Genomic DNA, 13082 nt, shown 5'->3' on the forward strand with positions numbered 1-13082 from the left:
GCTGCTTTGTAAAACTTTATTTAGAAATATTCTTGATATATTCATTATATATATATATTTATATATACACACACATTACAACAAATGTGTTTTCTAAATAGCACATCCACAGTGGGTTGAGACTCAGGGTACCAGGTCTGGTTACTTCGTTTCTGCAGAAAAAATGCAGAAATCCAAGGGGAGGGTGGCAGAGAAAGGGATGGGGCTGAAAAAACCAAAATTCATAAGGCAGGAATTCACTCACACGGTACGACATTGCCCCAGAGCGCTGCTCCCAACAGGAATGGGGGAGATGGTCCACACAGCGAGAGATGAAGCAGGCAGGAGGAGAGGTGGGCAGAGGAAATGTACCATTCAAATCACAATTAAAGTACAACTGTACATACCCCGGGGGACCTGCGGCACTCCCTGCAGGAGGGCGGGTGCCTGGGGCGTTTGGGGGTGCTGACAAGGTTGTACCATTTTCCCAACTGTTCAGCTACCGAGAAGATAGAGACAAGAAATAATGGGTTTGTGTGGAATAAGGGATTTCTGAGTATCAGTGAATTTTTTTTTTTTTTCTTGCAGCAGGTTAATAAGTAGGGTGTAAAACCCCCACATACCCCACTCAGTGTTATTTGGGAACCAGGAACGGCTTTACCTGTGTGACAGCACCCCCCTACTCCGCACCCTGAGGGCCCCCTGGCAGCCCCCCTGCTTGTCTCTCCTACCCCTGGCACCAGTACCAGTCCAAACCTCTTCCTCAGCACTGCCTCCTCACCCCCAGCACCTTCCCTGGCCCAGCTTGCAGGAAACCCCCTCTTGTAAAAACCCCCTGCACAAGGCAATCCAGACCCAAGAATTTTCCTCCTTTTCCCCAATTTAAGATGGGGGAGATTGGTGCTTTCCAAAAATTTGGGGGCTATGCTGGAAATCCTTGCATGGGCCAGGATCCTTTCCCAGGCAACTAACTCTGCCTAACATGCCAAGCCACATGCCAGACTCTTACCTATTATTTACAAAGAGGCATCAAAACCAAGCAGGGATGGAAATGACAGGGTTCTGAATTAAGCCTGGATGGGCTTGCAGACACCCAATCAAATTTTCTGTGTTCCCTTGTACCTCAGCATCCTTGGGAAGGCACGAGTGTGGTGGAAGATGTCCCCACTCAGAAAGATTTATTCCCTTCCAAAGGATGTTTGTGTGTGGGTTTGGGGTTTCTTTCCTACTGTATCATGGTAGAGATTTCTGTGCCTTGGCATCTCTGCAGAGGGAGAGGATGGGTTTGGGGCAATTGCTCCATCAGGCCTCGGGAGATGGGCTGGTGAGAGGTGGGCCTGATGCAGCAGTGGTGGCACAGTGTGGCTCTCAGCTCCCAGCCACCGCAGCAGCAGCCTCCTGCTCCCCTCTCCTGTTTCCCAAACGTCCTCCTGGGGGGCAGCAGGATCAGGGGATCAGCTCAGTCACAGAGCTCAGTTTTGCAGCAATTTGAGCACTCGGGAGTGCAGGCTAATCCCACCACTGTTATTACTGCTTCCCCCAAGATTCAGAGAGGCTGTGGACTCCCACCAGCCTCGACAGGTGAGGACCTTCCTAACACCAGAATAAATCCAGCACTACTGTGGGCACTGGCACAGCTGAACCACCATTTCACAAAATAAAACCAAAAAATTCAAAACATACCATCAAAAAACCTTTTTATAACCCTATGTACACGCACACTGTTGATACATCATTGACTCCTTTTGCCCTTTTTTTTGATTTTTCAAATTTAAAAATCCCCCAGTCCAAAGAGATACTTCACTAGCAAATATTTTCTTCCTTTACCAACTCTGAAATTCATCTTTCTCAAGAGAAGATCTGGCCCCACAGAAACTACTGGAAAAACTCTAGAAGACCTCAGCAGGCTTGAAATTCACCTGCTGCGTGTCACCAGCAAAAGGATCAGGGACTGGGAGGGTGGCAGAAAACACCTATGTACCTTTTCATTCAGTGGATACTGCATGACAGTGTTAAACGGAAGTAATCCCACATCATAAATACAACAAGCCCAAACAATCCAAAATTAGATAGAAGAGAAAGGAAAAAAGGGAAGGGAAAAAAAAAAAAAAGAAAGAAAGAAAAAAGGAGAGAAAAAGAAATAGTCTAAATCCTTTTAATAGTTCTTTTGCTGAGGGTATTTTTTCACCTCTTTAAAAAGATACAGTCAAAAGCTCTCGGACAACAGGAGTATGTGGCCAAGCTCCTGCTCAGACCAGCTGGATGTGCCACAGGCTGGAGAAGTGCTGCAGCACTGGCGTGATGCAGCAGTTTCCAGCACCACGTGGAGCTGGAAAGCGCCGGTGGCCTCCGTGGGCAGTGAAGAGGAGTTCCACGTCTCACCCAGATGACTGTTTGAAAAGAGACAGTCACCAAGTGGTCTGAACACCCTCTAAACACTGGAGACGCACCAGCCATGTCTCCTTCCCCTCCTCAGAGTCCCATCCCGAGCAGTTCTGTACAACGAAGATGACTTCAACGCTTTTCTTCTTTGTACGGTCACGTACCTAAACCCCGAACGTTCATCTTGGGTTGGTCTTGTCCTCAGCCAACGTGCCGGGCTGGGGAGAGCGGGCGGCCCGAGCTCCCAGGGAAAGGCAGAGTCACAAATCCCACAAGCACAAGTTCCAGCAACTGCACAGCCAGGCCCGGCCTCTCCCCCGTGGCTCTTCGGGAGCAGAGTGAGGGTCATCACCGCTGCGCGTTGCCTTCTACGGGGAGGATGGCGTGGTGCAGGCTCCGCGTGTGCTTCGAATCCAGCGTCTCGTGCTCTTCCGTGAAGCTGTCCGGGCTCGCCGCTCCGTCCAAAGAACTTCCACAGCTAGAGTTGGGAGACAACATGTCCTGCAGGAGGTCTTCCTGGACTATCCCCGAGTCTTTGTTCACTTTGCCCCTTTGGTTTCCTTCTTCCTCCTGGTCGTTGAGCAGCTTGGCCAGGAAGTTGATGTATTTCATAGCCAGGCGCAAAATCTCGTTCTTGCTGAGTTTTTTGTCGGGCGGGTGGGTGGGGATGAGCTTGCGCAGCTCTGCGAAGGCCCCGTTGACGTTCTGCTGTCTCCATCTCTCCCGGCTGTTGGTGAAAATGCGACGAACCACTTTCGTGTGAGGACCTGCAATTCCAACCACGCAGAATTAGGAGCTGGGCTTAACAGGCCAGGTATTACTTTGCTGAATAAGTCACTGCTTTGCAAATTAACTAACTGGCTAATTTTAGTGAGGTTTAATCAGCAAGGCAGTGAAACAAGAGTTTCCAGCTAAGTGGAAACTGACCCCATGAGCTGAGAAAGCCGTAACTTCTGTTCAATCCAGTGGAAGGGGAAAATGGAGTTGCATCTCTTTGGATGTCTCCTCAGATATCGAAATTTACCTCTCCAAGGAAGAAGGCTTAGGCCATGACATGTGTGCAGAATGCTGCTATCATTTTAGGGTATCCCAGCTCATCAATAAGGCTAACTCAGCAACAGTGGAACTATTAAAAGTTAATCTCATTAGATAGCTTTGTTTTCTATCCCAAAAATTGTCTAAAGGACACACCACTGGGACAGAAGGAAATTAGCTGGAGCACAGGCTTTGACAACTCTGAGATCCAGAGGTCTTCCCTGCTCAGAGAGACCAGAGGGTTGCCCCCAGCCCTCTGAATGAAACAGGGTGGTGGGATTTGTCCCATGGCAATGAGAATGGGTATAAAACGACCACACAGACCCACAGAGTGAAGGCAGTGTCCTGCTGGAAGGGTGCTCACAGGTGAGATGGAACAGTTTCACAGCTCACCTGAGGGCTGCCTGCTCTCTCTCCTCCTCACTGCCACAGGGCAAAAACTCCCTCTGACACTAATTGGAGAAGGGACTCCAAATTGCTGGAGGTGTCCATTTGACCTAAGTACATGTAACCCCCAATTACACCTTGAAATTTTACAGCCATGTTTCTGAGAGGGGATGCTACACAAGATGAAGGCACAAAACACATAAATTCTCCTTTCAGCACATCAGGGCAGCTCCTGGAGTACATGAGAAAAGCTTTGTCTCTGTGCTAGAAGAGACCCAAAAGCACATCTACTGAAAAGTACTGTTCTGCAGGAGCAGCAGTGCTGTAAATCAGGATTGCAGGTCCTTGGGTCCATGGAAACCAGCTCACATGAGGGAGCACTATCATAAGATGTTTTTATTATTACATCCTTCCCATCATCTCCTTCAGGAGACATCAACAATGGAAGGTCACATCAATCTCATGAAAATCTGGAAGAATGACTAGGGCAGAAACTCCCATGAGATAGGAAGCATCACATACAATGAAAATCATCACAGAGTGGGAAGCAAAGCCTTGCAGGTATCACATTGGTGAGATTTACTCCAAAGGACTGTGGAATTCCCATTCTTCCCCTCTCTCCCCTGTATTCCCCACTCTGTGACACCTGCCTAACTTCTCGCTCCTGGTGGGAACAAGTCCCTGGCCTTGGTGAGCAGTTTGAGCCACAGTTCTGACATCACCCAGTGGAACCAGCACCCCAGTGCACGTTCAAACACCTTTATTCTTTTTGAGCAAAACTCTTGGCTGCCTTGACTGTGACACAGGAACGAAACGTGTGACTTTTTGGAAGTATCCTGGTCAGGCTGTACCTCAGCAAATCCCGCCCTGCACAACAGGAGGAGTGGAATCCCTCATTCCAGCTGATCAGATACCATCACGCTTTCCTCCCTTCAGGGGAAGCTGAGTCCCTGCAGCCCAGCACACCACACAGAGCACCCTGCACTGCCGCGTTCGCATGGGGACACACTCCCAACAGGCAGTTCAAGCTGCCAGCTTCTCCAGTGTGTGAGCAGCCACACAGCTCACTCCTCCTCACGGTGTGCTCAGAGCTGGGAGTCCCCTAAAGTCACAAACAGCCCCTGGGACAAGCTGGGGGATGTAGAAATGACAAAAACCTCTCTGATCTCTAGGATTCCAGTGTGATGCTTTAATAAAGGCAATATTCCCCTCCAAACAGCACCTAATGCCCTCTGTATGAGTTAAGGTACAGGAGCTCATGCAAAGGGAAGGTTTCTTGTCCCTGATGTGTGCAGCCTGCTATGCCACAGGATTGTGGGGAAGGTGACAGGGACCTCAGCAGCACTGCTAATTAAGCAGCGAAGAATGTGCCAAATCCTGCTAAAATAATAAATTTTAGCACTTTACTGCTCTTTCCAGACAAGACAAAGCAACTGGTCTTGAATCCAGAGAGAGATGGAGCTCAAAAGCTATTTACTCCCATAAAGGTATGAGAAATAACCCCATCTTGGATGCTGCTCATTTAAAAAAAATCCTCAAGAGACTTTCAGTCTTCAAATACGTGTTTCTGTTCAGTTGATGACTAAAAGGCATCTATTAATAAATTGGTCAGAAGTCAGAGAAAAAAAAAAAAAAAAAAAGACCTGTTCATTTTCATCCAGGGGCATTGAAATCAAGTTTTAGTATATAAAACACATTCTGACACCACTCAAATTCTTGATTCCTGCCCCAACTGAATTAAATATATCTTTTAGAAAGAGATCAGGCTTTGGCCAAAACATGTCAAGCAATGGAGGAAATTAAAATGCCCCATAGCTGTGTTATAATAGAAAAACTACTTCTCATTAAAAAAACTTGCCTGATAATTAATTCAAGCAATCAGATGAGAATTTTTGCCTGGATTTTATTCTAATGGATTGACTGATGCTTTTTAAAATTAGAAATATGAAGGAAATTAATAAAAATATGATCTTCCAAAGTTCCAGGATATACTTTTTTAGAGATACTTTTTTGCATTTTTATCTTCACTTCTTCTTTTAAAGAAGATATTAAATGGAACAATTTTTCCATAAGATAGATAAAGAACTACTGCAAAAACCCCACCACTTATTCTCTCACAGAAAAATCCACAAACACAAAGCGTCTGGGAAGACTTTCCTGCCCTTCTGCAGCCCCCAAGGGCTGAGGACCCTCAAGAGTGATACTCCTGTGTGCCATGGATGTCACCCAGCAGGTGCCCATCAGAGCAATAAGCAAAGGGCCTCAGACCACACAGGTGCCTCAGCATGGGATGTACATCCCTATAAATCGTTCCTGTTTAGACAACATAATCTGATACACCTTTTCCCCTCAAAACATATTAAGGCCAATCTTGGAAATTCACATGAACCAGAACCTGCAGGACTGAGCCCAATCTGTACACCTGCATCAAAACACGTGTTCAAAAACTTGGTTAAAACCAAGTATTTCTGTTATCCTTAATACCTAATTTAATAGCAAGTCCAAAGCTTTAGTCAGACACCGAGATTTGATGGACTTTTCCCCATAACCGCTAAGCCTCGGAATCAAAACCTAGACAAAAAGCCCTTCTTGTGCCGGGGCTGCAACATCCCCTGTCCCACGGGGCTGCAGTCTGAAAGGACCGGGAGGGCAGAGAGTGGGAAGGGGAGGACTGATTAATGCAGATAATACCCTGAGCCTCTCATTTCGGGATGCATTATTTTAGACTGATGCAGGTTATGATCTGATCTTAGATTAGCCAGGTAGAAGGAAAGAGACAGCTAGCTAGAAAGGAGGAAAATTAATTGTCCGGCAATTGAAATACAGTGTTTACAGTTGCTAAAGAGAAAACACATTTCAGTGAATCTCATGTGTACGGGCTATTAACTCCAGAGATAAACAGGTCGGCCTTCCACGTGCAAATTGTTCTTGCAAGCGTCCCTTTGCGTGGGCAGATACCCCTCGCACGCAGCATCCCACACCCCAAGCCTGCTGCCAGGATCAGGCAAACCGTAAAACGCGAGAAGGACGCCCGGGCGGCTGGTTTAAAGGCAGGTTATCCTTTCTGCCCAAGGCTGTGGTCTGCAGTGCCAACGCCTCCTGGCTGGAAGGGTTTACAGACGCAACATCTCACTGCAATGGCCCTGATCCGCACTTCAACAAAGGCGTGCACTTATTGTCTTCTTTCGGATTTAATCTCTAAGCAATTCGCAGAATAGGGATGTAATTAGCCGCAGGCTGAACTGCATCGCTGGGTGCTGGGTGAAGGCAAACTCACCGAGCACGCTGCTGGGGACCGCTGTGGGCTCCGCTTACCGGAGAGCCCCCTTGACTCCCTGGGCATCCTACTCGCGTTTTACGGTTTGGGGGTTTAGTCCTTTTATTATTTGGGGGTTTAGTCCCAGAGTGTGGCGTTGTGCAGGAACTTGCTCCCCATGGCAGATGGAGACACCTCTCCCTCCCAAGATTGGGCGCAGGGGCGAAATTCTCTCACCGTCAGTGATCTCCATCTCGTACGGAGAGGGTCTCCGCTTCACCCGGTTGCTGCCGTACATGGAGAAGGAGTCCGGTTCGCCGAAAAACCCGCTGCAAAGAAAGGCAGACAGGCCGTGAGGACACACGGACATCCCCCCGGCCCGGCCCGTGACGGGGGCTGCGTCCGGGTCGGCGGGAAGCGGAGCTGCTCCGTGACCTCGGAGCGAGCTCGCTGCTCACGAAGCCGAGCCCGGGGTCGTGCGGTGACACCACACGCGGCCAGCCGGGGACACGCAGCGAGAGACGCCAGCCCTGCGCGGGCAGGGGGATGTGAGCGGCGTGGGGCGTCCAGGCTTGCTGTTTAGGGCAAAACCCCCATTCCCGAGACTTTGTGCTGCCCCGCAGATGGGCACGCACGTCCCCCGGGCCGGGTGCGCGCCGCAGCTTTCCCTGGGAGGCGAGGCGGGGGTCCGTCCCAGCGCACCCCCGGGCTGCCTCAGCCCCTGTCAGAGCCTCTGCTGTCCCTTTCGCGAATTTGCGGGACTCGTCGGAGAACAGAGAGAGCCCGGGGAGCTCGAAAGAGCTAAACCGGTTCTCGTCCGTTTATTGACGGACCCCTTCGCTCTGCCCAGGACTTTATCACCGCAAATATTTTTCCTTCGAGGAACGAGTTTTTCGTTTCTTTTTTGACTTTCCCCCAGCCTTTTCCCTTTCTCTCTTTGCAAAGTTTGCGTGCAAACCCGCGATGATTGAGCGACGAGCCCCGCGCAGAGGAAGGGGTGCTGCTGCTTCTGCCCCCGCATCTCCGCCCCGCGCCTCCCGCCGCCCCAACACCGCGCGGGACACCCCTGGGGGAGCAGCTCCGGGATGGGATGGGACGGGACAGGGGGAACACAGACCTGTTGATGGTGGCCAGCGGCTGGCCCAGGTTGTAGAGCATGGCCCTGCCGGGGGGCTGCAGCGGGAGCGCGGGGGGGCTCAGCTGCACCATGCGGGCCTCGCAGGCAGCCTCGGCGGCGCGGCACGGCTCGGCTCCCGGCGCTCTCTGCATCGCCTCCCCCGCCGCCTCACGGCTTTTTATGTCCAGGGAGCCCCCCCGGCGCACCAGCTCGATGACGGGCACAGGGGCGGCGGGGGGCCCGGGGGAGGGCCGGCCCGCCTCCTTGGCCGCCCCGTTGAGCAGCAGCTGGGGGTCCGCCGGCGCCTCCATGCCCCCGCGGCTGCTCTCCGGCTCGCTCGTGGTCTCCGCTTCCGAGTCGTGCCGCCGGGCGGGGCGGGCATCGCGGGGGTCACTGGGGGGCGGCGGGGCGGGCGGCCTGTCCATCGTCCTGCGGAGAGAGGCAGCGCTCAGGGGCGGCCCCGCACGGGGACCACGGCGGGGCTTTACCCCTCCACGGGCACCGCCCCGACGGGGGCGCCGCTTCGGGGCTTAGACCCCTTCGGTGAGAAACGGGGGAGTTCCTGATCACCCCAAATAATTTAGAGTTTGTTGGCGGGAGGAGGGGAGTATGTCGGTCCACCCCGCCGAGCCGTGCGGTGCCGTGACGTCACGGGGCGCCCCGGCCCTGCCGTGACGTCACGGAGCCTCGCGGAGCGGCGCTTTGACGTCTCGCAGCGCCCCAGTCCCGCACGATGGGGACGGGCCGGAGCCCCCGCCGCCCCGCGGGGATTCACATCGGCACCGTCGGGGCGGCTGAGCAGCCAGGGGGGCTCGGGCAGCGCCCGCAGCGCTGCCGAGGGTGCGGGTTAAATTGTGCGGCCAAATTACGGCTGAGGCTCAGCGCACATCCCCGCTTTTCTGGGGGTATTTCTCCCCGTTTAGGGGTCCCCGGCGGCGTTCGCCACCCTGCGGAGCCAGCCCAGCGGCCGCCCGGCCTGCCTCTAGCGGCCTTAGCCTCACGGGCGGCCCCTTCTCCTCCCATTATTATTTTTTATTGTTACTTACAAACTATCGAAATATACCTGAAAGCACTTTTTGGGGGAGAGGGGGTTAACCCAGCCCCTAACGGAGTCAATCCCCCCGCGCACTCGCTACCGCAGGAAGGAGGAAGGGGCCCGGCCGCGGCCGCACACAAAGCATTGTCCCCCTTCTTCCACAGAACAAATGCTGTCGCGACAGGGCACCTCGTGCCTGGGGCAGATATCGCGATTATTTCTATGCTTTATCTCCCACATATACCCTCGTTCCTTTTTGGATATTTTTTTTGTTTGTTTGTTTTGGTTGATTGATTATTCTTTCCTATATAAATAAGGAGCTTCAAGGAGCAGAAAGCTGCCACCCATCCTTCTCGCTCCTTTGCCTCGGGTAATTTTTTATTTCGTTTCTGATAAGCTGAGTCGCGAGGAAAAAAAAAACAACCAAAAAAACCCAAAACAAAACAAAACCCTCTTTTTTTTTTTTTTTTGCAATATATCGTTATCTCTCTGGAAAATAAAATAAAAAAAATTACAACCACCCAACCTAAAGCACAAGTTCTCTGCCTTCCCTCCGGCCACCTTCCCACCATCCCTCTAGAAAGAAAAATCTAATTGCCTATTCCGATATTGTATAGGAAGAGATTACTCACATGTGTCATATTTAAGTAGGGACACCGCAAGTCTCTCCTGTTTCAACAAAAGCGCTCTCAGTGTCAGGCTGAATTTACTCCTCCCACCTCAAGGTACTTACGACTTTACAGAGAGGAAGGACACCCGCATCGGGATAAAACTGCTAAATCCTGGGAGGAAGAGAAGGGGGGGAGAAAAAAAAAAAAAAGGAGAGGGTGGATCTCGTGGGTCCGGATTGCCAGAGATCAGTGGAGGGAGAAAGGTGCAGGGGAGAGGGAAGGAGGGGACAGCACCCCGGGAGGCCCCTGTGATAGGGGACAGCGGCCACCCCCGGGTCCCCCCCCGCCGCCGCCGCCTCGCACGCGGGGCCACAACGAGCGACGGCCATGGTCTGGCGTGGAAAAAAAAATAAACAGAGAAAAAAAAAAAAAGGCGTGAAAAAAAGCGCCCTATATTTGGGGCGAATTGGGCGGTTTTTTGGACACATTGCAAGCCCGGTCTTCCCGGGAGGAAATCACAGACGGGGCCGGACACGGGGTTGTTTTTCTCCCGATGGGCTCGCACGAAGCGGCGACGGCGGCGGCGTTTCTCCCACGTCCGGCTGGAAAATTTAATTCCTAAAGGGGCAAATTAAATTCCTCAAGGGGCCGGTTACCGGCCGCGCTCCCGGCCGAGGAACCGCGACAACCGGCACCGGGCCGGCGGCGGAGTGAGCCCGCTCCCCGCCGCCCAGCGACAGGAAGGTGAGGCCGGCTCACCCCACCAACGAAATCACGAAAAATTAGGTTTTCCCCTTCGTAAAAAAAGAAATAATCCCGATGGCGTCTGTTCCCGCATTTGTTAAAAAACGAAATACGCAAAACCGCAAAGATATCAGCAGAATTTTGCCTTAAATTGGGGTGGTTTCGTTTAGGAAAAAATGGAGGGGGGCATTAAATCCCCGCCCGCTGGTTTCTGCTTCGCAAAATCCTTTTGTTTTCCAGCAGCCGATCGGCAGGAAATTTCCAACCCAAAAGCGCACCTCTCCCGCCGGCCCTTTGTAGGGAAATCGCCCCAAAGCGAAGGGGCGGGAGGGAGCGGGATATCGGGGACCCCCCTCTCGGGGAGAAGCGCTCGGGTTCTGGCCGTGTCCTGGTGTTTGTCCCTGGGGAGCGGCTGGGGGAGCCGGGCCCGGTGGGCGCTTTGCCCCCAGCGCCCCCCGGCCCGTCCCAGCCGCCGCCTCGCTGCCGCAGCCCGAGGGTCCCGGGGCCGTGGGGGTGCCGCGCCCCACAATTTCAAAGGGGAAGGTGTATTCTCCTCCTCACCGACCCCGCATCAAAGAATAAAAAAGATTAAAATCCAACCGCGGAAAAGATTTTGTGTTTTTTTCCCGTCTCTCATGTGGGGCAGAAGCCCCCAAAAGCTCCCTCGCTGCCCTCCGAGGCCCCCCAAAACCACATCCCGCCGTCCCCAGCGCCCAGACTTCTGCAGAGCCGATTCCTCTTTACTCACCATTTGCTTTTCATTGGGAAAAGTGAGTGGAGCCATTTTGTGGCCTACGCATCGCGGCTATATTTGTAGTAAGTGTTGGGTGGCTTCAGCTGGGTAGGCTCTAATTCCACATCACGTCCAGTTTCCTATTTAGTATGGAGAGCGGAACACTACTGCAATGTGGCCGAGAGAGATAAAACCCCAGCAGTGGCCCGCCTGCCCTGATAAGCTTCTAAACCCATTATTTATGAAATGATTCATTATTATTTGGCAATTTTATCGAAGGAAAGCGGAAAATTATTGCAGGGATATGCATAGGAATAACTCCGGAATGCATGCCTTCTAGCTTTTTATGTGTGTGTGCTTAGATGCTCTTAAAAAGACACTAAAAAAAAAAAAAAAAAAAAAAAAAAAAAAAAGTAATAAAATATTGCACTGTGGCTGCCCGCATCTGAATAGCGATTCTTTATTTTAGTCCTCTTGGAGGTTATTATGCCCCTGGGGTTTTTTTCCCCTTTTTTTTTTTTCTGTGTTTTTTTTTTCTTTCTTTTTTTTTTTTTTTTATTATTATTATTAAATATGGAACACCTACTCCGTTCTTAATTAAATTTAATGAGCCAAAATAAATTGTTAGAGATGTTGAGAGAGGGGGAAAGGGTGTGGGCTGTTTTGGGACAAGAGGAGGTAAATAAAGCACATCGAAAGGAGATGTTTTGGAGAAAAGCGGCCCCAATCCCCAGCCTTCCCCCCCAGCACTGTGTATTTTTGCTGAAGGGCTGAACTGGGGCGAGCTCCCTGTCTCGTCTCCCGTTCTGGGGTGGGAGGAGGACGAGCATCCCTGCCGAGCTGGGGGATGCTGGGGACTGTGAGCGGAGCGGGTACCGAGCCGGCACCTCTCGCCCTCGAGAAATTTGGGATGTTAGAGGCGGACCCTGGAGGAGAGGGGCTTGGGGAAGGGAGGAAAGGACCCCGGCTCGCCCCGCAGCAGTGCGGGGCAGCCAGCGGGGCTGGAGCCGGGGACCGGCTGCGCGCCCCGTCGGGGAAGGGGCTCAGCCAGGCCGCGGCGAGCTCCGGGCCCGGGCGGGCAGGGATCCCCGGCCCGGCCAGAGCCCCGTGCCCCCGGAGCGGCTCGTGGGGACGGAGCGGGCGGTGCGGGGGTCGCGGTGCCCTGCGCGGCGATCGTAAAACGACGGGAGGCGTGAAAAGCTCCCCGAAATGCCAGAGGCTCCCGGCATGGAAAGGGGGAAGGCAGGAGTCGCTGGAGGGTCCCAGATCCGCTCCTCCGGGCACCCGCGGGTAGCGCGGCCCTAAAGGCAGCGGTGGGGAGCGGGTTTGGACACTCGGGGACCGGCCCGCGCGGGAACCCGAAAATCAACGAAATCACGGCCGGAGCGGGGCGGGAGGGAAGGGGCCCGGGCTGAGCCCCTCCCGGGACACCCTCGGTCCCCTCTGCGGGGCTTGGGCCGGGCGGCGTCCCCCGGCCGTGCGCGGGGCTCGGGGACAAGCGGCGGCGAGGCCCGGCCGCACCTGCCGTGGAGCGGGGAGCGGCGGCGGGGCCGGGGTGCGGGGGTCGCTATTGTCTCCCCGCCACCTGCGCGCCCTCCGCGGGGGGAAATGCCGGAGCTGTTATTCTTCCTTTCACTCCTTCCCCTCAGCCTCCCGCTCTGGACGCGGCCGTGGGAGAGGTTTCCACAAGCCCCGGGCGCTGCCCCCGCGGCACGGCCGGGGGCCGGGGCCGTGTCCCGGGCGGCAGGAGCCCGCACGATGCCGGCAGCGTGCGTGGGGCGGCGGGGCAGGGACGGTCACGA

The 13082-nt window shown here is 53.4% G+C and overlaps 1 protein-coding gene across 3 annotated transcripts; it reads right to left on the bottom strand.

Annotated features, from left to right (window-relative positions):
• TAL1 (TAL bHLH transcription factor 1, erythroid differentiation factor) lies at positions 1-11617 on the bottom strand. Of its 3 annotated transcripts, none has more exons than XM_053985145.1 (5): positions 11296-11617; positions 9825-9974; positions 8157-8585; positions 7277-7368; positions 1-3128 (listed from the first exon to the last, which is right to left on the bottom strand). In XM_053985145.1, coding segments are annotated over exons 2-5 (942 nt in total). In that variant the 5' UTR covers positions 9827-9974; positions 11296-11617; the 3' UTR covers positions 1-2709. The 3 variants fall into 3 exon arrangements, with proteins under 3 accessions (XP_053841120.1, XP_053841121.1, XP_053841119.1); XM_053985146.1 differs by having other exon boundaries at positions 9825-10421; XM_053985144.1 differs by lacking the exon at positions 9825-9974.
• Positions 11618-13082: the final 1465 nt, after the last annotated feature.

Source organism: Vidua macroura, chromosome 9, assembly GCF_024509145.1.
Source record: "Vidua macroura isolate BioBank_ID:100142 chromosome 9, ASM2450914v1, whole genome shotgun sequence".
Lineage (NCBI taxonomy): Eukaryota > Metazoa > Chordata > Aves > Passeriformes > Viduidae > Vidua > Vidua macroura.

Excerpts from the sequence above, each read along its gene's own strand:
- TAL1 (XM_053985144.1), bottom strand. Across the intron at positions 7,369-8,156 it reads CCGCTGGCCACCATCAACAG|CGGGTTTTTCGGCGAACCGG; the intron begins GTCTGTGTTCCC and ends CTTTCTTTGCAG. Across the intron at positions 3,129-7,276 it reads CGAGATGGAGATCACTGACG|GTCCTCACACGAAAGTGGTT; the intron begins GTGAGAGAATTT and ends TTGGAATTGCAG.